The sequence below is a fragment of the Oncorhynchus keta genome, chromosome 25 (genome assembly GCF_023373465.1).
Source record: "Oncorhynchus keta strain PuntledgeMale-10-30-2019 chromosome 25, Oket_V2, whole genome shotgun sequence".
In the NCBI taxonomy this organism is placed as follows: Eukaryota; Metazoa; Chordata; class Actinopteri; order Salmoniformes; family Salmonidae; genus Oncorhynchus; species Oncorhynchus keta.
Window position 1 is genome coordinate 29,085,428 of NC_068445.1, and position 26,176 is coordinate 29,111,603.

Sequence of the window (26,176 nt, forward strand, 5' to 3'; positions counted from 1 at the left end):
CACCCTGTCGTTCTCAACTAACATCAAGGTGGTGGCCCGTTCCTGTAGGTTCATGCTCTACAACATCCGCAGAGTACGACCCTGCCTCACACAGGAAGCGGCGCAGGTCCTAATCCAGGCACTTGTCATCTCCCGTCTGGATTACTGCAACTCGCTGTTGGCTGGGCTCCCTGCCTGTGCCATTAAACCCCTACAACTCATCCAGAACGCCGCAGCCCGTCTGGTGTTCAACCTTCCCAAGTTCTCTCACGTCACCCCGCTCCTCCGCTCTCTCCACTGGCTTCCAGTTGAAGCTCGCATCCGCTACAAGACCATGGTGCTTGCCTACGGAGCTGTGAGGGGAACGGCACCTCAGTACCTCCAGGCTCTGATCAGGCCCTACACCCAAACAAGGGCACTGCGTTCATCCACCTCTGGCCTGCTCGCCTCCCTACCACTGAGGAAGTACAGTTCCCGCTCAGCCCAGTCAAAACTGTTCGCTGCTCTGGCCCCCAATGGTGGAACAAACTCCCTCACGACGCCAGGACAGCGGAGTCAATCACCACCTTCCGGAGACACCTGAAACCCCACCTCTTTAAGGAATACCTAGGATAGGATAAAGTAATCCTTCTCACCCCCCTTAAAAGATTTAGATGCACTATTGTAAAGTGGCTGTTCCACTGGATGTCATAAGGTGAATGCACCAATTTGTAAGTCGCTCTGGATAAGAGCGTCTGCTAAATGACTTAAATGTAATGTAAATGTAAGGGGCTCTCCATTTGGATGTGGCCTTTTTCAACTTTACTCTAGCTATGGCATCAATGGTTGCCTTTCATTTTCATTTAAAGTGATCAACTAAATCATAACAAGAGGAAGGCTGAATAGGTGGTGGAGAATCGTTCATACACTCAATAAAATCTGTAGCAACTTTAGAGGTAAGATAGCATTTCTTAACCCTGTGCTATGGGCAACAGGGTAGTACAAAATACACAGCGGTGATCCGATAAAACAACATCAACAATAGAGGATATGTCAATAGGAAGACACTTGGTAATAACCAGGTCCAGAGTATGGCAGCGGTTATGGGTGGGCCCAGTAACATGTTGGATAAAGTCCATAGAGCTCAACATTTCATAAATGCAATGGCCTTGGAGTCGGTCTCTTTGTCAACATGAATATTAAAATCTCCCAACACAATGACTTTATCATAGTAATTGTGGACAATAGAAATGGGGCAGTGCATTGATGGCCTATACAGTGTTATAGCCAGGACTGGTGGCTAAACAGTATACCATAATGCTCAAAAGACCCGAAGTTACCAAACTAAATATCCTTACAGCTGAGAGCATTAGTAAAAATAGTCTCCCCACCCCTTTTCCCCTTTTCTGACAGAGTATGAAAATCTGTAGTCCGAGGGTGAGGCTTCAATAAGAGAAACACTACAGTCTGATGACAGCCATGTTTCAGTGAGAAACATGCAATCAACTTCGCGCTCAGTAATGAGGTCATTCAAGAGAAAGGTTTCACTATTGATTGCTCGAACGTTTAACAGGGTCATATTCAATGAGTGTGGACCACTCGGCCCCTGGGGCATCCCCCTCTTGGTAGCCAATGGAATAACAACCAAATTATTAACGTTCACATTTTCTGACAGTTGCCAATCTAACAGAATGGTATGAAATGACCGTTTGTATAAACTCACTAGAAGGCGGAGTTAAAGGAACATCAACTAGGTTATTCACATTAACTATAGTGTAATTTCTACAGTAGTTGATTTGCTTTCCAAGTCCTCTGTTGCTTATTCTCACATGGAGAACTGGAGCAGTCTCTAAAACAGTTGGTGATGTTGCTGGGTGGATCCCGTCTCTTTTAAAAAGTGCTGGTCGCTCCCACAGCAAATCAAAGTTGTCACAAAAAGGGACATTCCTGTCGTTGCAAAGTTTCTTCAGGTACTCGTTTAGTGCAAAGAGTCAGCTGAAAGGTTCCGAAAACCTTCGGTAGCAAGGGAGGGGGCCAGAGATCATTATTATATTCCCTGTGCTAGCAAGGGTGTTATGTTTGTTGTCAAGGACAACTACACTCTTTAAAAAAGAAAAGGTTATTCAGCTGTCCACATAGGAAAAGGAAAGGGTTCTACATGGAATCCAAAATAGTTCTACCTGGAATTCAAAATAGTTATACTTTGAACCAAAAAAGTTATTCAAAGGGTTCTCCTATGGGTGAATAACCCTTTTAGGTTCTAGATAGCACCCATTTTTGTAAGAGTGCAGGATCACAGGAACAGTTAGGGACACTGGAGGAGGGAACATGGCCATGATAATTATGCCTGTAGAACATGTCTATAGGAAGAGGGAGTCAGTGTAGACATTAAGCCCTCTGGTCACCCCTATTGTTTATCTTGATCTCCATACATATTCACAAGCCAGGAATGCTGAATCTGGGAATCCAGTGAACAAAACACATTGGCCGAAGGCAAGTAAGCAGCACACACGCACATTTTGAGAGAAACAGAGAGAGAGAGAGATGAATGGTACTAAAGACACAGAGATGAAAGTCTATCTATATGCATGTAGGAGCTACATGCAGAGAAACATCAAAACAACTCACTACATATGGGCATGAATATTGCAATAATGGTGAACGAGACGATTAGTCCATGCGGTTTGATCTTTGTTGGTAAACAGCACTATCTTCATCATACAGGAGGGCAGAGTTGAATCATAATATAAGACCTGAAGATCTGAAGTACTGGCTTTCAGAGCTCCCAACTATCTTTTAACTGAATGAGTAAATCCTAAAACCCTTGGTTTCGGTATACATGCATACTGTTGTGGTGACAGCTTTGAATGAGTCCTGGTAAACACAAATAACTGTTGACACCGCAGACCTGCTTTGATCCACACAGTAAACTGACCAGTCCCATTCCACTACTAGAGCTACAGAGCACACAATGTCTGTCACCTTATTGCCATACATTTTTTGGACATCTTCCACCACAACCCTTTCTTCCCAAAACACAGAAGCAAGGCACTTTTATTTGTATTTATTAAGGATCCCCATTAGCTGCTGCCAAGGCAGAAGCTACTCTTCCTGGGGTCCAGCAACGTTATGGCAGGCATTAGAGAGGCACAATGTGGAAACCCTGGAGAGAGTGGAAGAAGTGTGTCTTAGCTTAATGTTGGGTGAACAGAAATAACAATAATAAGTAAGCAGTACGGTAGCATTGATGTGTAAACTCACAACTCCAGAGATAATGGGAACCAATTAGTGAGAGAGGGGACGAAAGAGCAGAGATACAAAAAAATAAAGTCCCACAGACACATGATTACGTCCCAAATGGCACCCTACTCTGGTCAAAAGTAGTGCACTATATAGGGAATAAGGTACCAGACATTCAGTGAGGAGAGAGAGTAGCCAGATTGACTCTCAAATCCTGCTAAATAACCACTGCTGCTGGTAAGATGATACAAAAACCGAATGTGATCTTATCATTATAAAGACCCGGGTGGTATTCTGCATTGAAAACAAAAAGTGTAAATTAGGTGGTGCATGGCCTGCAAAATGTAATGTACATTACAGCTGCTGTGCGATACAGTCCACTTGCTGCCTGGCACTTAAAACAAAGCAAAAAAAGCTGACAAATTGCAGTTGATGGGCAAACTCCCCAGCGATGGAGAATTAGATTCTTCTAATTGTTACCAATGAGCAAATGGGATATTATTAGATATGTGTGAAAATCACAAAAGGAAATACATGAAGGTTAAACATACTGCAACACCCAGACACGTGCACAGATAGGGCTCTACCTGTGCAAAGCACATGCACCTTTGCCCTTCCAGTCTCCAAAGTGCCCTATTCAGGGGTGGTATAATATCCTCAAAAAGTATGTTTTTGTATAAATTGTTGTGATTGTTGTTCTGAACCAATTGCCCACAAGTCGTCGTTAAATTAGCATCTAGTTTGAGAAACAGACGCCTCACAAGTCCTCAACTGGCAGCTTCATTAGATAGTACCCGCAAATTTTCTCAGCGATCGTGCACGCATGTTCACGTGTGCATACTTGCATGTGCGTGAGCAGGGGTCATATGTTCTATACCACTCCTTTTGGGGAGGGGGAAGGGTCGCAGGTCAAAAAGTTTGAATAGCACTGGGATACATGATAGCGGCAACAACTGGCTGGCTGGTTATATACCATATCGGCAGGACAGAACAGCGGCGTCTGGTAAGACAAGGGGTGGCGGATGATGTACTTTTGTAAATAACAGCTGGTGCACAATATCGAAGGAAGTCTCGATGTTTTGCTCGCCTGAGGTAGAGTATCTATTGATAAGCTGTAGACCACACTATCTACATAGAGTCATCATCTGTATTTTTCGTAGCTGTCTACATACCACCACAGACTAATGCTGGCACTAAGACCGCACTGAATGAGCTGTATTCCATAAGCAAACAGGATAACACTCACCCGCTCCTAGTAGACGGGACTTTAATCCAGGGAAACTTAAATCAGTCTTACCAAATTTCTTTCAGCATGTTAAATATGCAACCAGAGGTAAAAAAAACTCTGGACCACCTTTACTCTACACACGCATACAAAGCTCTCCCTCGCCCTCCATTTGGCAAATCTGAGCATAATTCTATCCTCCTGATTCCTGTTTACAAGAAAAAATTAAAGCAGAAAGCACCAGTGACTTGATCAATAAAAATGTGGTCATATGAAGCAGATGCTAAGCTACTGGGCTGTAGAATATGTTACGGGATTCCTCCGATAGCATTGAAGAGTACACCACATCAGTCATTGGCTTCAACAATAAGTGCATCGATGATGTCGTCCCCATAGTGACCGTACGTACATACCAAAACCAGAAGCCAAAGATTACAGGCAACATCCATACTGAGCTGAAGGCTAGAGCTTTTGCTTTCAAGGAGCGGACTCTAACCCGGAAGCTTATAAGAAATCCCGCTATGCCCTCCAACAAACCACTGAACTGGCAAAGCGTCAATACAGACTAAGATCAAATCGTACTACACCGGTTCTGATGCTCATCGGATGTGGTAGGGCTTGCAAACCATTAAAGACTACAAAGGGAAGCACAAGAGCTGAGAGCTGCCCAGTGACACGAGCCTACCAGATGAACTATTTCTATGCTCGCTTCAAGGCAAATAACACTGAAACATGCATGAGAACACCAGCTGTTCCGGAAGACTGTGTGATCACACCCTCTGCAGCCGGTGTGAGTAAGACCTTTAAACAGGTCAACATTCACAAGGCCGTAGGGTCAGGCAGATTACCAGGACGTGTACTGCAAGCATGCGCTGACCATCTGGCAAGTGTCTTCACTGACATTTTCAACCTCTCCCTGTCCGAGTCTATAATACCAACATGTTTCAAGCAGACCACCATAATCCCTGTGGCAAGACCACTAAGGTAACCTGTCTAAATGACTACTGACCTGTAGCACTCACGTCTGTAGCCATGATGTTCTTTGAAAGGCTGGTCATGGCTCACATCAACACCATTATCCAAGAAACACTAGACCCACTCCAATTTGCATACCGCCCCAACAGATCCAGTGATGATGCAATCTCTATTGCGCTCCACACTGCCCTTTCCTACCTAGACAAAGGGAACACTTTTGTGAGAATGCTATTCATTGACTATAGCTCAGCATTCAACACCATTGTGCCCTCAAAGCTCATCAATAAGCTAAGGCTAAACACCTCCCTCTGCAACTGGATCCTGGACTTCCTGACGGGTCGCCCCCAGGTGGTAAAGGAAGGTAACAATAAATCCGCCACGCTGATCCTCAACACAGCGGCCCCTCAGGGGTGTGTGCTCATTCCCCTCCTGTACTCCCTGTTCACTCATGACAGCACGGCCAAGCACAACTCCAACACCATCATTAAGTTTGCCGATGACACAACAGTGGTAGGCCTGATCACAGACAACGATGAGACAGCCTATAGGGAGGAGGTCACAGACCTGGCCGTGTGGTGCCAGGACAACAACTTCTCCCTCAATGTGAGCAAGACAAAGGAGGTGATTGTGGACTACAGGAAAAAGATGACTAAGCAAGCCCCCATTCTCATCGACTGGGCTGTAGTGGAGAAGGTTGAGAGCTTCAAGTTCCTTGATGTCCACATCACCAACAAACTAACTAACATGGTCAAAGCACACCAAGACAGTCATAAAGAGGGCACAGCAAAACCTATTCCCCCTCAGGAGACTGAAAAGATTTGGCATGGGTCCTCAGATCCTCAAAAGGTTCTACAGCTGCACCATCGAGAGCTGGTTGCATCACTGCCTGGTGAGGTAACTGCTAGGCCTCCGACCGCAAGGCACTACAGAGGGTAGTGCGTACAGCCCAGTTACATCACTGGGGCCAAGCTTCCTGCCATCCAGGCCCTCAACACCAGGTGGTCCCTAAAAATTGTCATAGACTCCAGCCACCCTAGTGACTGTTCTCTCTGCTACCGCACGGCAAGCTGTACCAGAGAGCCAAGTCTGGGTCCAAGAGGCTTCTAAACAGCTTCTACCCCCAAGCCATAAGACTTCTGAACATCTAATCAAATGGCTACCCAGACTATTCCCCCTCTTTACACCGCTGCTACTCTCTGTTATCATCTATGCTTAGTCACTTTAATAACTCTACCTACATGTACATATTACCTCGACTAACCGGTGCCCTCGCACATTGACTCTGTACCAGTACCCCCCTGTGTACGGTCTCGCTATTGTTATTTTACTGCTAACTTGTTCCTTTTATTTCTTATTCTTACTCATATATATATATATATATTTTACTGCATTGTTGATTAGGGGCTCGTAAGTAAGCATTTCACTTTAACTGTTGTATTCTGCGCATGTGACTAAAAAAAATTGAACTGGAGTTGGGTTGGATTTAGACCTATTAATGGTATGCTAGAGTATTTTTTACAATCATTTTTTGTCTGGAACTGTGTTGGTCATTGTTAATAAGTGCAGTCTTTATTAAAAACTGTTTGCAAAATACTTTATTCATCAGATTGCGCTGCTTCTCCCCCTCCTTGTAATAATTGCTCAATGAGTCTGAAAGCGGTTGCGGGAGTCCTCCTGAGTCCTATTAACACATGCTAAACCCATTGCATTTTGGGTGGGGATCAAGGCATAAATTAGGCTCGATACCAAAAAGGAATACGATACCATTTGGGACACATCCTTAAATGTGACACAAAGAGGGGAACAATTATTTGAACTGTAGGACCAGACCTTTCTACATCAGAACTGTGGCTTTGATGCGTTTGAAGTGTGGATTAACAGCTCTGCAATGCTGACATAATTACATCTTCAATCTCAACTGGAAAAGGCATGGCCTAAAGGACCACTTGATTTTGCATTTTAAACTGTGATCAACCTCAACGTTAGTGTCACGCCCTGGTCGTAGTATTTTGTGTTTTTCTTCACGTATTTGGTCAGGCCAGGGTGTGACATGGGGTTTTGTATGTGGTGTGTAGATAGTGGGATTGTAGCTTAGTGGGGTGTTCTAGGTTTGTCTATGGCTGTCTGAAGTGGTTCTCAATCAGAGGCAGGTGTTTATCGTTGTCTCTGATTGGGAACCATATTTAGGCAGCCATATTCTTTGGTTGTATGGTGGGTGATTGTCCTGAGTGTCTAGATGTCCTTGTGCTGTGTTAGTTGACACAAGTATAGGCTGTTTTTGGTTTTCGTTTCGTTTATTGTTTTGTAGTGTTTGTGTTTATTCGTGTTTACGTTGTGTGATTAAACATGGATCGCAATATACACGCTGCAGTTTGGTCCGACTCTCCTTCACCATATGAAAACCGTGACAGTTAGTACAGGATTCAAGTCAAGAGCCCTGCATGACGTCAACTAGGTTTCTTACTGTGAATTGGATACATCTATCCACTTAACAATTAAAATTCTGAGTGTGCATTACAAGGAAACCTTGTTAAAAGAAATGTGGGGAAACTCAGGAAGTCTTTAGTACAAAATTGATTTAAAAGGAGAAAATGCCTATACTGTTTAAATGGTCGACAGGTAGCCTAGCGCTTAAAAGCGTTGGGCCAGTAATCGAAAGGTCACTGGTTCAAATCTCAGAGTCTGTGAAAAACCTGCCGATGTGCCCTTGAGCAAGGCACTTAACCCTAATTGCCCTGGATAAAATGTAGATGGAAGGTTCAAATGAAGCATAAACAGCATATCGACTAAGAGGACAACTCAGGACACAGGAGCGTCTCTCTCTCTCCAAATTAATACAGGACAAACTCTGGGACTGTCTGGAAGAAGATTTCACAGTATGTGATGCTCGCCGGTTGTCCTCATTGGGGCTTCTTCTTGCCTTCCCCTGCCTACTACTATCGTCACTATGCCCCAAACAAGTCACATTGCATTAGAGGATGAGGCAGAGCACAGATACACCCCATCTGCAGGAGGCAACAGGCCAAGGGTGCAGTCGCCACACAGCAGACAATAACAAAATTAATATTTTACACAGTGCAGTACAAGTACTTTGGGCTATCAGAGATGCCACCCTCGTCACACTGGTTCTGTTATTACCCATGGTCAGTTCACATTACTACCACAATAGACTGCACCACAGTGCAATCCTCATCCTCACTCAACCCTAGTGCCCAGTTTTTTTTTAAAGTTATCTATCTGTATTTTACCTATTGGATGGATTCAAGTCAAGGGCCCCACAGCACTCACTTCTGTCATCATGAAATGCTTTGAGAGACTAGTCAGGGGTATATCACCTCCACCTGACACGCTACACACACTTCAATTTTCTTACCGCCCCAATAGGTCCACAGATGATGCAATCGCCATCACAATGCCCTATCCCATCTGGACAAGAGGAATATCTATGTAAGAATGCTGTTTAGAATTTTTTTTATATTTATTTAGCTAGGCAAGTCAGTTAAGAAAAACACAAACCGTAAATGACTTGGTAATAGGAAATAAATCAATATTTTGGATTGACCAATGTAGTTATTTTCAAATACAAATCCTTTAATTTTGTATGTATCACAAAGTTGAAATTGGAAATTTTCGACAGAGCAATCTTGAAGGAATCCTATTTGAGTGAGAAAAGTATATTCATATGATAGGTAAGCTATACAAAACCTTGCAGAGAGCCTATCCAACTGACAATCTCTTAGAGAAAAATATAAACTATTGGAACCAAGACTTAAAAAGAATGGATATTGGCGGGAATGTTGGAATATAACTAAGAGATTACAGTTAACAAAAATGTATGTTTTTTTTTCCTTTATTTAACTAGGAAAGTCCGTTAATAAGAAAAAAATCTTACAATGACGGCCTACCGGGGAACAGTGGGTTATCTGCCTTGTTCAGGGGCAGAATGACAGATTTTTATCTTGTCGCCTCCAACTCAATCATCAAGTTTGCAGGCGACACAACAGTAGTAGGCTTGATTACCAACAACGACGAGACAGCTTACAGGGAGGAGGTGAGGGCTCTGAGAGTGTGGTGTCAGGAAAATAACCTCTCACTCAACAAGATGATCGTGGACTTTAGGAAACGGCAGAGGGAGCACCCCCCTATCCACATCAGGAAGGCAAGCTCGGAACATTTGAAAATGGATTTTAAAGAACTGATTTTAGCATTAAAAAAAAAATGCCAATAATTTCAGGTCCAGTACCATCGTTGGGCCACGGGGTGTGAAAGATTCAGCAGACAGAAGATACTCTACAGGAATGACGGAGTCCATCCAAATCATCTTGGTTCCTGGACTCCACGTATTTCAAGGCTGTGTTTAAACAATGACTGGTAAATGATCGAAGACCAGCTCAGTTCATCTCTACCATTGTGACAATGAGTCGGCATAATGCTGCATCAAATGTACATGATTTTAAGGGCATTGGAAAACACAATGTAAGTAATTTAATTTATGTAGCCCTAATTGCACCAAATACATCTGTTTATCCTACAGCTTTTGTAAGCAGTAATTATGAGCCTATAAACCAGAGTTTCACCCTTAGCACTGAGGTGATGTCTACTAGTAGGAAGACCACTTTATGCAGCTCACCCTGCACTATCAGCTCCAATGTAAATAACATGAGTAAGTCTACCTCTGATAAGCTTCCCAGTAAAAGCATTACAAATGATCAAGCAATCCATACAAGTACTAAAAATAGCCCATATTAACATGTGTAGCCTAAGAAACAAGGTCCATGAAGTGAATAAATTGCTTGTAACAGATGATATTCATATTCTGACTCTCTGAAACTCACTTAGATAATACCTTTGATGATACAGTGGTAGCAATATATGGTTATAACATCTACCGAAAAGACTGAAATGCCAACGGAGGCAATGTTGCGGTCTATATTCAGAATCACATTCCTGTAAAGCTTAGAGAGACGATCTAATGTTAAATGCTGTTGAAGTAATATGGCTACAGGTTCATCTGCTTCACCTAAAGCCCATTCTTGTGGGAAGCCACTATAGACCACAACGTGCTAACAGTCAGTATCTGGATAATATGTGTGAAATGCTTGGTAATGTATGTGATGTCAACAGAGAAGTACATTTTCTGGGTGATTTAAATATATAGCTATCATCAAGCTGCCCTCTCAAGAAAAACCTTCAAACTGTAACCAGTGCCTGCAACCTGGATCAGGTTGTCAGTCAACCTACCAGGTTAGTTACAAACAGCCCAGGAATGAAATCATCAACATGTATTGATCACATCTTTAATAATGCTGGAGGAATTTGCTTTAAAGCAGTATCCAAATCCATAGGATTTAGTGATCACAACATAATAGCCATATCTAGGAAAACCAAATATCCAAAGGCTTGGCCTAATATAGTGTATAACAACTCATACAATATGTTTTGTAGTGATTCCTATGTTGATGATGTAAAGAATATTTGCTGGTCTGTGGTGTGTAATGAAGAGCAACCAGACACTGCACTTGACACATTTACGAAACTACTTGTTCCAGTTACTAATAAGCAGGCACCCATTAAGAAAATGATTGTAAAAACTGTTAAATCTCCTTGGATTTATGAGGAATTGAAAAATTGTATGGTTGAGAGGGATGAGGCAAAAGGTATGGCAACTTATTAGTCTGGCAGCCCAACTGATTGGCAAATGTACTGCAAATTAAGAAATCATGTGACTAAACTAAATAAAAAGAAACTATACTATGAAACAAAGGCACATTCTATAAAGAATGACAGTAAAAAGCTTTGGGGCACCTTAAATGAAATTTTGGGGGAAAAAGCCAACTCGGCTCCTTCATTCATTGAACCACTGATATTGCCAACTACTTTAATGACCTTTTCCATTGGCAAGATAAGCAAACTTAGGGATGACATGCCAGCAACAAATGCTGACACTACACATCCAAGTATATCAGACCAAACTATGAAAGACAAGAATTGCACTTTGAATTATGTAAAGTCAGTGTGGAAGAGGTGAAAAAATGTATTGTTGTCTATCAACAATGACAAGCCACCGGGGTCTGACAATCTGGATGGAAAATTACTGAGGATAATAGCAGACGTTATAGTCACATCTTCAATTTAAGCCTGCTAGAGAGCGTGTGCCCTCAGGCCTGGAGGGAAGATAAGGTCATTCCACTACTCAAGAACAGTAAAGCCCCCTTTACTGGCTCAAATAGCAAACCAATCAGCCGGTTACCAACCCTTTTTTATTTATTTTACCAGGTAAGTTGACTGAGAACATGTTCTCATTTACAGCAACGACCTGGGTAATAGTTACAGGGGAGAGGAAGGGGGATGAATCAGCCAATTGTAAACTGGGGATGATTAGGTGGCCATGACAGGTACAGTATGAAGACCAGATTGGGAATTTAGCCAGGACACCGGGGTTAACGCCCCTACTCTTACGATAAGTGCCATGGGAGCTTTAGTGACCACAGAGAGTCAGGACATGCATTTAACGTCCCATCCAAAAGTCAGCACCCTACACAGGGCAATGTCCCCAATCACTGCCCTGGGGCATTGGGATATTTGAGGGTTTTTAGACCAGAGGAAAGGGTGCCTCCTACTGGCCCTCCAACACCACTTCCAGCAGCATCTTGTCTGCCATCCAGGGACCGACCAGGACTAACCTTGCTTAGCTTCAGAAGCAAGCCAGCAGTGGTATGCAGGGTGGTATGCTGCTGGCATGCTGCTGGCCCTTAGTAAACTTCTGGAAAAAAATGTGTTTGACCAGATACAATGCGATTTCACAGTTAACAAATTGACAACAGAATTTCAGCATGCTTATAGGGAAGGACACTCAACAAGCACTTACACAAATGACTGATGATTGGCTGAGAGAAATTGATGATAAAACAGGCTGTCTTGTTAGACTTCAGTGCAGCTTTGACATTATCGATCAGAGTCCTCTGCTGGAGGAAAAACTTGTGTTATGGCTTTACACCCCCTGCTATAATGTAGATAAAGAGTTACTTGTCTAACAGAACACAGAAGGTGTTCTTTAATGGAAGCCTCTCAAACATAATCTGTAAACTGTCATGGTCAAAATATATTTATGCAGTAGTAGCTAAGATGGGGAGAAGTCTGTCTATAATAAAGCGATGCTCTGCCTTCTTACCAACACAGTCAACAAGGCAGGTCTGGCAGGCCATAGTTTTGTCGCACCTTGACTACTGTACAGTCGTGTGGTCAGGTGCCACAAAAAAGGACTCAGGAAAATTGCAATTGGCTCAGAACAGGGCAGCACGGTTGGCCCTTGGATGTACACAGAGAGCTAATGTTAATCATATGCATGTCAATCTCTCCCGGCTGAAAGTGGAGAAGAGATTGACTTCATCACTACGTTTATTTATGAGAGGTTGAATGCTGTCGGTCTAAACTACTGGCACACAGCTCGGACACCCATGCATACCCAACAACACATCTCTTCACAGTCCCCAAGTCCAGCACAGACTATGGGGAGGCACACAGCACTACAAAGAGCCATGACTGGAGTCAAGTCAAACTTTATTTGCCACATGCGCCGAATACAACAAGTGTAGATAGACTTTTCTGTGAAATACTTACTTACAAGCCCTTAACCAACAGTGCAGTTCAAGAAGAAGAAACGATTTACCTAGTAGGCTAAAATAAAATGTAATAATAAAAAGTAACACAATAATGAGGCTGTATACCAGTACCGAGTCTGTGTGCCGGGGTACAGACTAGTTGAGGTAATCGGTACATGTAGGTGGGGGCGAAGTGACTATGCATAAGTAACAAACAAACAGTGAATAGCAGCAGTGTACAAGAGGAGGAGGGGGGTCAATGTAAATTGTCCAGCGGCGATTGTTATGAATTGTTCAGCAGTCTATTGGCTTGGGGGTAGAAGCTGTTGTGGAACCTTTTGGTCCTAGACTCCGGTACAGCTTGCCTTGCGGTTGCAGAGAAAACAGTCTAGAACTTGGGTGACTGGAGTCTGACAATTTTATGGGCTTTCCTCTGACACCGCCTATTATGCAGGTCCTGGATAGCAGGAAGTTTGGCCCCAGTGATGTACTGGGCTGATCGCACCACCCTCTGTAGCGCCTTATGGTCAGATGCTGAGCAGTTGCCATACCAGGCAGAGATGCAACGGGTCAGGATGCTCTCCATGGTGCAGCTGTAGAACCTTTTGAGGATCAGGGGGCCCATGCCAAATCTTTTAAATCTCCTGGGGGAGGGGGGGTGGGAGGTTTTGTTGTGCCCTCTTCACGACTGTCTTGGTGTGTTTGGACCATGATAGTTCATTGGTGATGTGGACTCCAAGGAAGTTAAAGCTCTCAACCAGCTCAACTACAGCCCCCTCGATGTTAATGGGGGCCTGTTCGGCCCGCCTTTTCCTGTAGTCCATGATCAGCTATTTTGTCTTGCTCACAATGAGGGAGAGGTTGTTGTCCTGGCACCACACAGCCAGTTCTCTGACCTCCTCCCTGTATGCCGTATCATCGTTGTAGTTGATCAGGCCTACCACTGTTGTGTCGTCAGCAAACGTAATGATGGTGTTGGAGTCGTGTTTGGCTACGCAGTCATAGGTGAACAGGAAATACAGGAGGGGATTAAGTACACACCCCTGAGGAGCCCCAGCATTAAGGATCAGCGTGGCAGACGTATTGCTGCCTACTCTTACCACCTGGGAGCGGCCCGTCAGGAAGTCCAGGATCCAATTTCAGGGGGAAGTGTTTAGGCCCAGAGTCCTTAGCTTAGTGATGAGCATTCTCACATTGGTGTTCCTTTTGTCCAGGTGAGAAAGGGCGGTGTGGAGTGCGATTGAGATTGCATCATCTGCAGATCTGTTGGGGTGGTATGCGAATTGGAGTGGGTCTAGGGTGTCTGGGAGGATGCTGTTGATGTGAGCCATGACCAGCCTTTCAAAGCACTTCATGGCTACTGATGTGAGTGCCACTGTGCAGTAATCATTTAGGCAAGATACCTTCGCTTCCTTGGGCACAGGGACTGGTGGTCTGCTTGAAACATGTAGATATTACAGACTTGGTCAGTGAGAGGTTGTCAATTAAGACATTTGACAGTTGGTCTGCGCATGCTTTGAGTACACGTGCTGGTAATCCGTCTGGCCCAGAAGCTTTGTGAATGTTGACCTGTTAAGAGCTTCACATCTGTTAAGATCTTCACATCTGCTACCGAGAGCGTTATCACACAGGCATGCAGAACAGCTGGTGCTCACATGCATGCTTCAGTGTTGCTTGCCTCGACGCGAGAATAAAAGGCATTTAGCTCATCACTGGGCAGCTTGCATCTGGGTTTCCCTTTGTAGTCCGTAATAGTTTTCAAGCCCTTCCACATCTGACGAGCGTCAGATCCCTGTGTAGTAGGATTCAATCTTAATCCTGTATTGACGTTTCGCTTGTTTGATGGTTTGTCTAAGGGCAGGGTGGGATTTCTTATTGCGTCCGGATTAGTCTCCCGCTCCTTGAAAGCGGCAGCTTGATGCGGATGTTGCCTGGAATCCATGGCTTCTGGTTGGGATATGTACGTACAGTCACTGTGGGGACAATGTCGTCAATGCACTTATTGATGAAGCCAATGACTGAGGTGGTGTATTCCTCAATGCTATTGGATGAATCCCGGAACATATTCCAGTCTGTGCTAGCAAAACAACCCTGTTGTGTAGCATCCGCCTCATCTGACCAGTTCCGTATTTGAGCGAGTCACTAGTACATCCTTCTTTAGTTTTTGCTTTTAAGCAGGAATCAGGAGGATAGAATTGTGGTCAGATTTGCCAAATGGAGGGTGGGGGAGAGCTTTGTATGCATCTCTGTGTGTGGAGTAAAGGTGGTCTAGGATCCCCCCGGTTGCACATATGACATGCTGGTAAAAATGTTGGTAAAAAAATACACACAGTACATGGAACTCTATACCACATCAAGTAACTGACGCAAGAATTAACATTAGATTTAAAAGAACACCTTATGGAACAGCAGAGATTGTGAAGCAACATACACACAGACAGATTTAGTACTGTAGATATGTGGTAGTGGTGGAGTAGGTGCCCGAGGGCACACAGTGTGATGTGAAATCTGTGAATATATTGTAACGTTTATAAAATGGTATAAAAAAGCCTTAATTTTGCTGGACCCCAGGAAGAGTAGCAGCTGCTTTGGCAGCAGCTAATGGGGATCCATATTAAATACAATATACAATATCATGAAATCAATGTTTATTTTTCACTATGTATGGTACAATATTAGAAAACAGCCTTATTGGTCCATGTGCTAGGATGCACCATGTGCTAGGATGGATTGTGCATGTGTGCCATTCAGAGGGTGAATGGGCAAGACAAAACATGTACATGCCTTTGAATGGGGTATGGTACTGTAGTAGGTGCCAGGTGCACCGGTATGTGTCAAGAACTGCAATGCTGCTGGATTTTTCACACTCAACAGTTTCCTGTGTGTATCAAGAATGGTCCACCACCCAAAGGACATCCAGCCAACTTGACACAAATGTGGGAAGTATTGCAGTCAACATGGGCCAGCAACATGGGTCAACATGGGCCAGCAACATGGGTCAACATGGGCCAGCAACATGGGTCAACATGGGCCTGTGGAACACAAAACAATATTAGGTGGGGATGTGGTCTACGCAGATATAAAAAATTAATAAAAACACGAAAAAAGTAAATAAATAATTAAACAAACCACATCTTTGTACTTGAGGCACTATGCCTTTTTAGGGCTTTTAAGCTCCAACTCTCCTAATGTACCTAAGAAAAAAGTGGATTATGTCATTATACATACATTTAAGAAAGACTGCCACTTAAGTACTTCAATGAAAGTATATTGTCTGGTGTCGCTCTAATTGGGGAGAGTGGGTCCACCGGGAGAAGAAGAAGAAGAAGAAGTGGGTCAAGATTACATACACTAAGTTGACTGTGCCTTTAAACAGCATGGAACATTCCAGAAAATTATGTAATGGTTTAGAAGCTTCTGATAGGCTAATTGACATAATTTGATTCAATTGGAGGTGTACCTGTGGATGTATTTCACGGCCTACTTATGCCCACCTTGTATATGCATATCTGACACGACAGAATACTTTCCTTTCGTTGTGGTGAGCATTGAGAGAATTTTAGCTATGTTTTCCTGGACATTTAGCTCTTCGTTGCTTTCATTTGCATCTCCAAGTTGTTATTTGTCATTTCCAAGGCGCAGCATAGTTTTATACACAGATTGGATGCTGTTGTATATAACTGACCCGCTCACTCACTCTCGGTTGCTTGTAGATACAGTACTTAGTCCCCTTAACTTTTTTTCACATTTTGTTACGTTACAGCCTTATTCTAAAATGGATTAAAAATAATATGAAATATCACATTCACATAAGCATTCAGACCCTTTACTCAGTACTCTGTTGAAGAAGCTTTGGCTGCGATTATAGCTGTCTTTTTGGGTATGACGCTACAAGCTTGGCACACCTGTATTTGGGGAGTTTCTCCTATTCTTCTCTGTAGATCCTCTGAAGCTCTGTCAGGTTGGATGGGGAGCGTCGCTGCACAACTATTTTCAGGTCTCTCCAGAGATGTTCAATTGGGTTCAAGTCCGAGATCTGGCTGGACCACTCAAGAACATTCAAAGACTTGTCCCAAAGACACTCCTGTGTTGTCTTGGCTGTATGCTTAGGGTCGTTGTCCTGTTGGAAAGTGAAGCTTCACCCACAGTCTGAGGTCCTAAACGCTCTGGAGCAGGTTTTCATCAAGGATCTCTCTGTACTTTGCTCCCTTCATCTTTCCCTCGATCCTGGCTGGTCTCCCAGTCCCTTCCTCCGAAAAACATTCCCACAGCATGATGCTGCCACCACCACCATGCTTCACCGTTGGGATGGTGCCAGGTTTCCTCCAGACGTGACTCTTGGCATTCAAGCCTGAGAGTCTCTTGTTGCCTTTTGGCAAACTCCAAGCGGGCTGTCATGTGCCTTTTACTGAGGAGTGGCTTCCGTCTGGCCACTGTACCATAAAGGTTGTGCTGCAGAGATGGTTGTCCTTCTGGAAGGTTCTTCTTTCAGGGTGACCATCGAGTTCTTGGTCACCTCCCTGACCAAGACCCGTCTCCCCCAATTGCTCAGTTTGGCCGGGCGGCCAGCTCGAGGTAGATTCTCGGTGGTTCCAAACATCTTCCATTTAAGAATGATGGAGGCTTCTGTGTTCTTGGGGACCTTCAATACTGCAGAAATGTTTTGGTACCCTTCTCCAGATCTGTGCCTCGACACAGTCCTGTCTCTGAGCTCTACGTACAATTCCTTTGACCTCATGGCTTGGTTTTTGCTCTGACATGCACGGTCAACTGTGGGACCTTATATAGACAGGGGTGTGCCTTTCCAAATCATGTCCAATCAGTTTACCACAGGTGGACTCCAATCAAGTTCTAGAAACATCAAGGATGATCAATGGAAACAGGATGCACCGGAGCTCAATTTCGAGTCTCATAGCAAAGGGTCCGAATACTTATGTAAATAAGGTATTTCGTTTGTTAATTTTTATAATTGTTTTCAATTTTATAATAAGGCAGTAATCTAACACAATTTCGAAAAAGTTAAGGGGTATGAATACTTTCCAAATGCACTGTAAATCAAGTCAAATATTTTATTTGTCACACGCTTCGTAAATAGACAAAAAGTGAAATGCTAAATTTGGAGCCCTCCCTACAATTCAGAGAAAAATATAAACAATAGCTGGTTACCCAGAAATGACATTATTGAGATCAAAACGGCTGCATTGGATCTAAAATGACTAAAACCAAATCTGAAATGTGTAGCTTGCTAAGAATCATTGTAACAAAAACTGGACAATCGGGGAGCATCAAAAATTCCAAAAGTGATGTATAGAGGACTATTTTTAGCAAATTTTGACAGAAAGGAAATATAACCTTCAGACCTTGAAGCCTGAATAAGGCCCGCGGGGCAAAATAAGTTTGACACCCCTGGACTAAACACATCATCATCCTCATTTAAACCCAATGGAACATCATTGCACACAGTTTGTCTCATATTAACACAGACTATTCAGAGAATGAGGGATAAAAATACAACTAAATAATTATAATAATCTAAAACTTGATCAAAGTATATACAGTACATAATATTTCAGTGCTATCAGAAATAACAGTATCAAGTGTAACATCGTTCAAAATGTTCAGCAGTACAGTTGCTACCGTAGCAACCAAACAAAACTGAACTCCAACAACATCAGCAGAGCTGGGGCACGTTGGAGAAGATGGCCAAGACCACAAGTTGAGTGAGTGAGTGATGAGCAACCTCCGTGACCGGTCAGGTGTGAGCAAGGCAAGCACTCTGATTAATACTTAAACTGCATGAACAAAGACTCATATGAGTCCCTTCAGCTCCTCTTATTCCAGATGTCCATACAAATGCACCATGGGCCCTGCAGTGCAGTCAGACGCTCTGTTCTGGCCATCTGACTGTTGCAGTGAGTGAAAGGCAACATCTGTAATAAAGACGAGCCAAGTTACCTCCCAAAAGGCAGCCACTGCGCTTGGAGTGGAATGAAACAGGTGCTGGCATACATTGTAATTTGAAAGAGTCTGTGTTCATATTTAATAACCATTCTATGAGGTGTTGGTAGTCAAGCAGAAGAAAATGCAAGGCAGCTGTACTCTGGCGAGCACTGGCCAAACTAAAGCAATGGGGAAACACTTCGATAGAGAATCTCTTCTGCAATATCTCTGACAAACCAGGTGGTGGTCCTGGAAAGCAATGGGGCCAGACAGTGTTTGCTGTTCGTCAGCACTTTAACTAAATAATTAAGAATATTTGTGTAAAACCAGGTGAGTCATGTGCCTGACATTTTAAAACTGCAGCTTTCTGCTGTTTGGGATTGCTGCTGCTGAGCGGCTCTGACCGATACAGAACAAACAGTATGACCTAAGCCTTGGTTATTAATGGTTGAATCGTCTGGTAAGCTGTCTCTCTCATCCCTAAAAGACTTGACAGACTAACATGAACGTCGGCCGTGCACAGCAGGTGCGTCGCGAGTCGTCCTATCGCCTCTCACCACAGAACGTCGGCCATCATTTTCTGTTCATTTCCAGACAATAATACATGTTGAATCGCCATAGTTTGTTGACACCCAGCAGGTGATCTACTGTACGACTGATGTTCATTATGATGTGTCGTGTCAGTTCAGACTGGCGGGGGACGAGCAGACCTACTGTAGTGTACTGTAAGTGAAGAGTATTCAAAATTCTATAAAATCAACAAATTTTGAAGTGCTTTTTAATCCGATATGAATGCTTAGGGGTGTTCTCAGTTTGTTTATTTATAGATATTAGATGTGTATGAAAATGTGTTTTTTTTGCAAAGCGCTATATATCCATTGATTTTTAAAAAAATGAATGTTCATATCCTGCATATTTGACTGTGATATGTGATTGTTCACCGAGCTATCTTAAGATGAATATATTTACTATAAGTCGCTCTGGATAAGAGCATCTGCTAAATTACTAAAGTGTAAATGTTTTTCATAAAGATCTCATATTACTGTATTGAATCAAAAAATAATTGTATATATATATATATATATATATATATATATATATATATATATATATATATACAGTGGGGCAAAAAAGTATTTATTGTGCCACCAATTGTGCAAGTTCTCCCACTTAAAAAGATGAGAGAGGCCTGTAATTTTCATCATAGGTACACTTCAACTATGACTGACAAAATGAGAGAAAAAAAATCCAGAAAAATCACATTGTAGGATTTTTAATGAATTTATTTGCAAATTATGGTGGAAAATAAGTATTTGGTCAATAACAAAAGTTTATCTCAATACTTTGTTATATACCCTTTGTTGGCAATGACAGAGGTCAAACGTTTTCTCTAAGTCTTCACAAGGTTTTCACACACTGTTGCTGGTATTTCCATTCCTCCATGCAGATCTCCTCTAGAGCACTGATGTTTTGGGGCTGTTACTGGGCAACATGGACTTTCAACTCCCTCCAAAGATTTTCTATGGGGTTGAGATCTGGAGACTGGCTAGGCCACTCCGGGACCTTGAAATGCTTCTTACGAAGCCACTCCAGTGTGTTGGGATCATTGTCATGCTGAAAGACCCAGCCACGTTTCATCTTCAATGCCCTTGCTGATGGAAGGAGGTTTTCACTCAAAATCTCATGATACATGGCCTCATTCATTCTTTCCTTTACACAGATCAGTCGTCCTGGTCCCTATGCAGAAAAACAGCCCCAAAGCATGATGTTTCCACCCTCTGCTTCACAGTAGGTATGGTGTTCTTTGGATGCAACTCAGCATTCTTTGTCCTCCAAACATGTCGAGTTGAGTTTTTACCAAAAAGTTATATTTTGGTTTCATCTGACCATATGACATTCTCCCAATCTTCTTCTGGATCATCCAAATGCTCTCTAGCAAACTTCAGACGGGCCTGGACATGTACTGGCTTAATCATGCTTTGGAGCGGCAGGGTAGCCTAGTGGTTAGAGTGTTGGACTAGTAACCGGAAGGTTGTGAGTTCAAACCCCCAAGCTGACAAGGTACAAATCTTCTGCCCCTGAACAGGCTGTTAACTAACCCAGGCCGTCATTGAAAATGAGAATATGTTCTGACTTGCCTGGTTAAATAAAGGTTAAAACATTTTTTTAAGCAGGGGGACGTGTCTGGCACTACAGGATTTGAGTCCCTGGCGGCGTAGTGTGTTACTGATGGTACACTTTGTTACTTTGGTCCCAGCTCTCTGCAAGTCATTCACTAGGTCCCCCCGTGTGGTTCTGGGATTTTTGCTCACTGTTCTTGTGATCATTTTGACCCCACAGGGTGAGATCTTGCGTGGAGCCCCAGATCGAGGGAGATCATCAGTGGTCTTGTATGTCTTCCCATTTCCTAATAATTGCTCCCACAGTTGATTTCTTCAAACCAAGCTGCTTACCTATTGCAGATTCAGTCTTCCCAGCCTGGTGCAGGTCTACAATTTTGTTTCTGGTGTCCTTTGACAGCTCTTTGGTCTTGGCCATAGTGGATTTTGGAGTGTGACTGTTTGAGGTTGTGGACAGGTGTCTTTTATACTGATAACAAGTACAAACAGGTGCCATTAATACAGGTAACGAGTGGAGGACAGAGGAGTCTCCTAAAGAAGAAGGTCTGTGAGAGCCAGAAATCTTGCTTGTTTGTAGGTGACCAAATACTTATTTTCCACCATAATTTGCACCATAATTTGCAAATAAATTCTTTAAAAATCCTACAATGTGATTTTCTGGATTTCTTTTCTCCATTTTGTCGGTCATAGTTGAAGTGTACCTATGATGAAAATTACAGGCCTCTCTCATCTTTTTAAGTGGGACTACTTGCACAATTGGTGGCTGACTAAATACTTTTTTGCCCCACTGTATACACACACAGTACATACACACAGATGTGTACAGTTCTTTATAAAAACAAATGTATGCTAGTTATTGGTTACATTTAACTTGTTCTGAAAGTGAGGCAGATATATAGCATTTTGCTAAATAGTTCCCGCCCATGCTGAAACATGAGGTAATTGTGGCGGATGAATGGCAAGACAATGGATCTCAGGATCTCGTCATGGTAACTGTGCATTCAAATTTCCATTGATAAAATGCAATTGTGTTCATTCTGTAGCTTAAGCATGCTAATACCATATCCACCACGCTGTCTGCCATCTGCCTGGTACAGTTGAAACCGGGATTCATCAATGAAGAGCACACTTATACAGTGTGCCAAAGGCCATCAAAGGTGAGCATATGAAGACTGAAGTCGGTTACGATGCCGAACTGCAGTCAGGTCAAGGCCCTGGTGAGGACGACACGCACACAGATGAGCTTCCCTGAGACGGTTTCTAAACAGTTTGCGCAGAAACCCACAGTTTCATTAGCTGTCTGGGTGACTGGTTTCAGACCATCCCGCAGGTGAAGCAGCTGGATGTGGATGTCATGGGCTGGTTACACGTGATCTGCGGTTGTGAGGCTGGTTAGACTTAAATCCTTAAATGACATTGGAGGTAGCTTATGATATAAAAATTAACATTCAATTCTCTGGCAACAGCTCTGGTGGACATTCCTGCAGTCAGCATGCCAATTGCACGCTCTCTCAAACTTCACATTTTAGCATGGCCTTTTATTGCCCCCAGCACAAGGTTCACCTGTGTAATGATTATACTGTTGAATCAATTTCTTGATATACCGCACATGTCAGGTGGATGGATTATCTTGGCAAAGGAGAAACACTCACTAACAGGGATGTAAACAAATTTGTGCACAAAATTAGAGAGAAATTAATTTTTTGTGCGTCTGGAAAATTTCTGGGATCTTTTATTTCAGCTCATGAAACATGAGACCAAAACTTCACATGTTGTGTTTATATTTAGTGTCATTTATTTAAACAATACAAGTTAATTTACCTACATTTCTGAATTGACATATAGCGTTTCTGAATTAAGCTCTTCAAGTATTCCGTACCTCGTAGTGGGCGATCCTCTGGGACTCGGAGATGAGCTGAGCGCTGCACACTTTGCAGTAGGTGTCTGTGAAAAGCCCTTGGTCCACTTCTGTAGACTTCATCTGGTGGGAGAGAGGAGAGACAAACAACTACATGAAATGTAACACTGGGTTGGGCATTTTTAAATTAGGAACTTTAAAATAGCACAGAATATAATAGGCTTGAATGGATCAAGTGCAATGAAGGGACATAATGGAGAAAGTAAATTATAATGTAATACTAAGATAGATAGTTGATCAGACCTGCTTCCATTAGAGAACTCGCATTGCAAATTTGGAGCACTCACATTCATCTCATCAATGTTGTGGAGCCTTCATTTGGCATGGCAGATGAGCAGGTATAAACTATGGCAACACTTTAAACATTAAAACTAGAAAATTAACTGATTATAATACCTGGTTACTTAAAAGGGGCAATCTGAAGCTATATTTTTTTTTACTTCTAAATTAGTGATACATATCCATTGATTCTTGAAGAAACGTATTCATAACCCTTGACTTATTCCACATTTTGTTGTGTTACAGCTTAAATTCCAAATGTATTTAAAAAAATCACCCATCTACACACAATAGTCCATAATGACAAAGTGAAAACATGTTATTGTACATTTGAGCAAATTTATAAAGAATGAAACACCCTGAGTCAATACATTTTAGAATCACCTTTGGCAGCATCTACAGCTGTGAGTCTTTCTGGGTAAGTCTAGGAGCTTTGCACACCTGGATTGTACAATATTTGCACATTATTCTTTTTTTTCTTTTTCAAGCTTGTTGATCATTGCTAGACAGACATTTTCAAGTCTTGCCATAGATTTTCAAGCTGATTTAAGTCAAAACTGTAACTAAGTCACACAGGAACAATCTATGTTATCTTGGTAAGTAACTACAGGGTATATTTAGCCTTCTTTTTTAGGTTATTGTCCTGCTGAAAGGTTAATTCATCACCCAGTGTCTGTTGGAATGCAGACTATCCTCTAGGATTTTGCCTGAGCTTAGCTCTATTACATTTATTTTTATCCTACAAAAACTCCCTAGTCCTTGCCGATGACAAGCATAACCATAACATGATGCAGCCACCAGCATGCTTGAACATATGAAGAGTGATACTCAGTGATGTGCTGTATTGGATTTGCCCCAAACATAAAGCTTTATATTCAGGACATTAAGTACATTTCTTTGCCACATTTTTGTTGCAGTTTTACTTTAGTGTCTTATTGCAAACAGGATGCATGTTTTAGAATATTTTTATTCTGTACAGGCTTCCTCCTTTAGATTAGTATTGTGGAGTAACTACAATGTTGTTGATCCAGTTCTCCTATCACAGCCATTACACTTTGTAACTGATTTAAAGTCACCATTGGCATCATCCTTCCTCTCCAGCAACTGAGTTAGGAAGGATGCCTGCATCATTGTATTGACTGGGTGTATTGGTACACCATCCAAAGTGTAATTAATAACTTATTCATGCTCAAAGGGATATTCAATGTCTGCTTTTTTTATTTTTACCCCATCTACCGACAGGTGCCCTTCTTTGTGAGTCATTGGAAAACCTCCCTGGTCTTTGTGGTTGAATCTGTGTTTTAAATGCACTGCTTGACTGAGGGACCTTACAGATAATTGTATGTATTGATGAGGTATTGATGAGGTAGTCATTCAAAATCATGTTAAACACTATTACTGCACACAGAGTGAGTCTATGAAACGTATGATATGACTTGTTAAGCACATTTTTACTCCTGAATTTATTTAAGCTTGCCATAAAAGGGTTGAATACTTTTAAAATGAAGATAACACTTTGACATTATGTGGTATTGTGCATAGGCCGGTGACAGAACATCTCAATTTAATCCATTTGAATTTCAGACTAACATAGGGTTGCAAAAGGGTCGGAAACTTTCCGGTAAATGGGAAGTTAAGCCCGGGAATTTGGGGAATATTGCTTAAATTCATTTTTTAAAAAAGCTTTTTTTTGTGGGATACACAAGGCAATTCTGGGTCTTTTGGCATAGTCTTATACATTCTTCCATCACATGTACAGCTGATTCTCAAGATCTTGCACACTAATGAGATGCTTTTGAGCCCACATATTACACTGTCTGAGCCAAGGACTACTGCTTTCTGGAAAGTTTTGTTTTTACAGGAAAATGCCACAGGTACTATCTGATGTGTGGAGATGTTTCACTGCAGCTAATGTAGAAGGAAAAGCTGTGTACATTTGCAAATACTGTGCCAAATCATATGTGAAGAATGCATAGTCATAGAATTATCTGGCCAAGAACATAAAGTTCCCTCAGCGCTCACAACAAGCAACCTCTGACAAAAGTTTTCTAGGTGTGGTGAAGGAGAGTCGGACCAAACTGCAGCGTGTAGATTGCGATCCATGTTTAATGAACAAAAAACGTAACACGAATCTAAAACACAAACACTACAAAACAAAGAACGTAATGAAAACCGAAACAGCCTATACTAGTGAAAACTAACATAGACAGGAACAAGGACACTAAGGACAATCACCCACAACAAACTCAAAGAATATGGCTGCCTAAATATGGTTCCCAATCAGAGACAACGATAAACACCTGCCTCTGATTGAGAACCACTCCAGACAGCCATATACTTTGCTAGATCACCCCACTAGCTACAATCCCAATACATACACACCAAAACCCCAAGACAAAACACACCACAATACAAAAACCCCATGCCACACCCTGGCCTGACCCAATACATGAAGATAAACACAAAATACTTCGACCAGGGTGTGACAGAACCCCCCTCCTAAGGTGCGGACTCCCGAACGCACCTCAAAACAATAGGGAGGGTCCGGGTGGGCGTCTGTCCATGGTGGCGGCTCCGGCGCGGGACGTGGACCCCACTCAGTTAATGTCTTAGTCCCCTCTCCTTGCGTCCCTGGATTGTCCACCCTCGCCGCCGACCATGGCCTAGTAGTCCTCACCCAGAACCCCACTGGACTGAGGAGCAGATCGGGACTGAAGGACAGCTCGGGACTGAGGCAGCTCGGGACTGAGAGAAAGATCAGGAGTGAGAGGAAGCTCAGGGGTGAGAGGAAGCTCAGGAGTGAGAGGAAGCTCAGGAGTAAGAGGAAGCTAAGGAGTGAGAGGAAGCTCAGGCAGGTAGATAGATCTACCAGATCCTGGCTGGCTGGTGGTCTCAGCAGATCCTGGCTGACTGGCGGATC

At 42.7% G+C, this 26,176-nt stretch overlaps 1 protein-coding gene across 1 annotated transcript in view; it reads right to left on the reverse strand.

Annotated features, from left to right (window-relative positions):
• Positions 1 to 26,176, reverse strand: part of LOC118358501 (zinc finger matrin-type protein 4-like) — a 199,084-nt gene that overhangs the window by 147,931 nt on the left and 24,977 nt on the right. Inside the window, exon 2 of the mRNA XM_035736400.2 lies at positions 22,939 to 23,040. Within this exon, the coding sequence (XP_035592293.1) occupies positions 22,939 to 23,040 (102 nt within the window). The remainder of the gene's footprint in view (positions 1 to 22,938; positions 23,041 to 26,176) is intronic.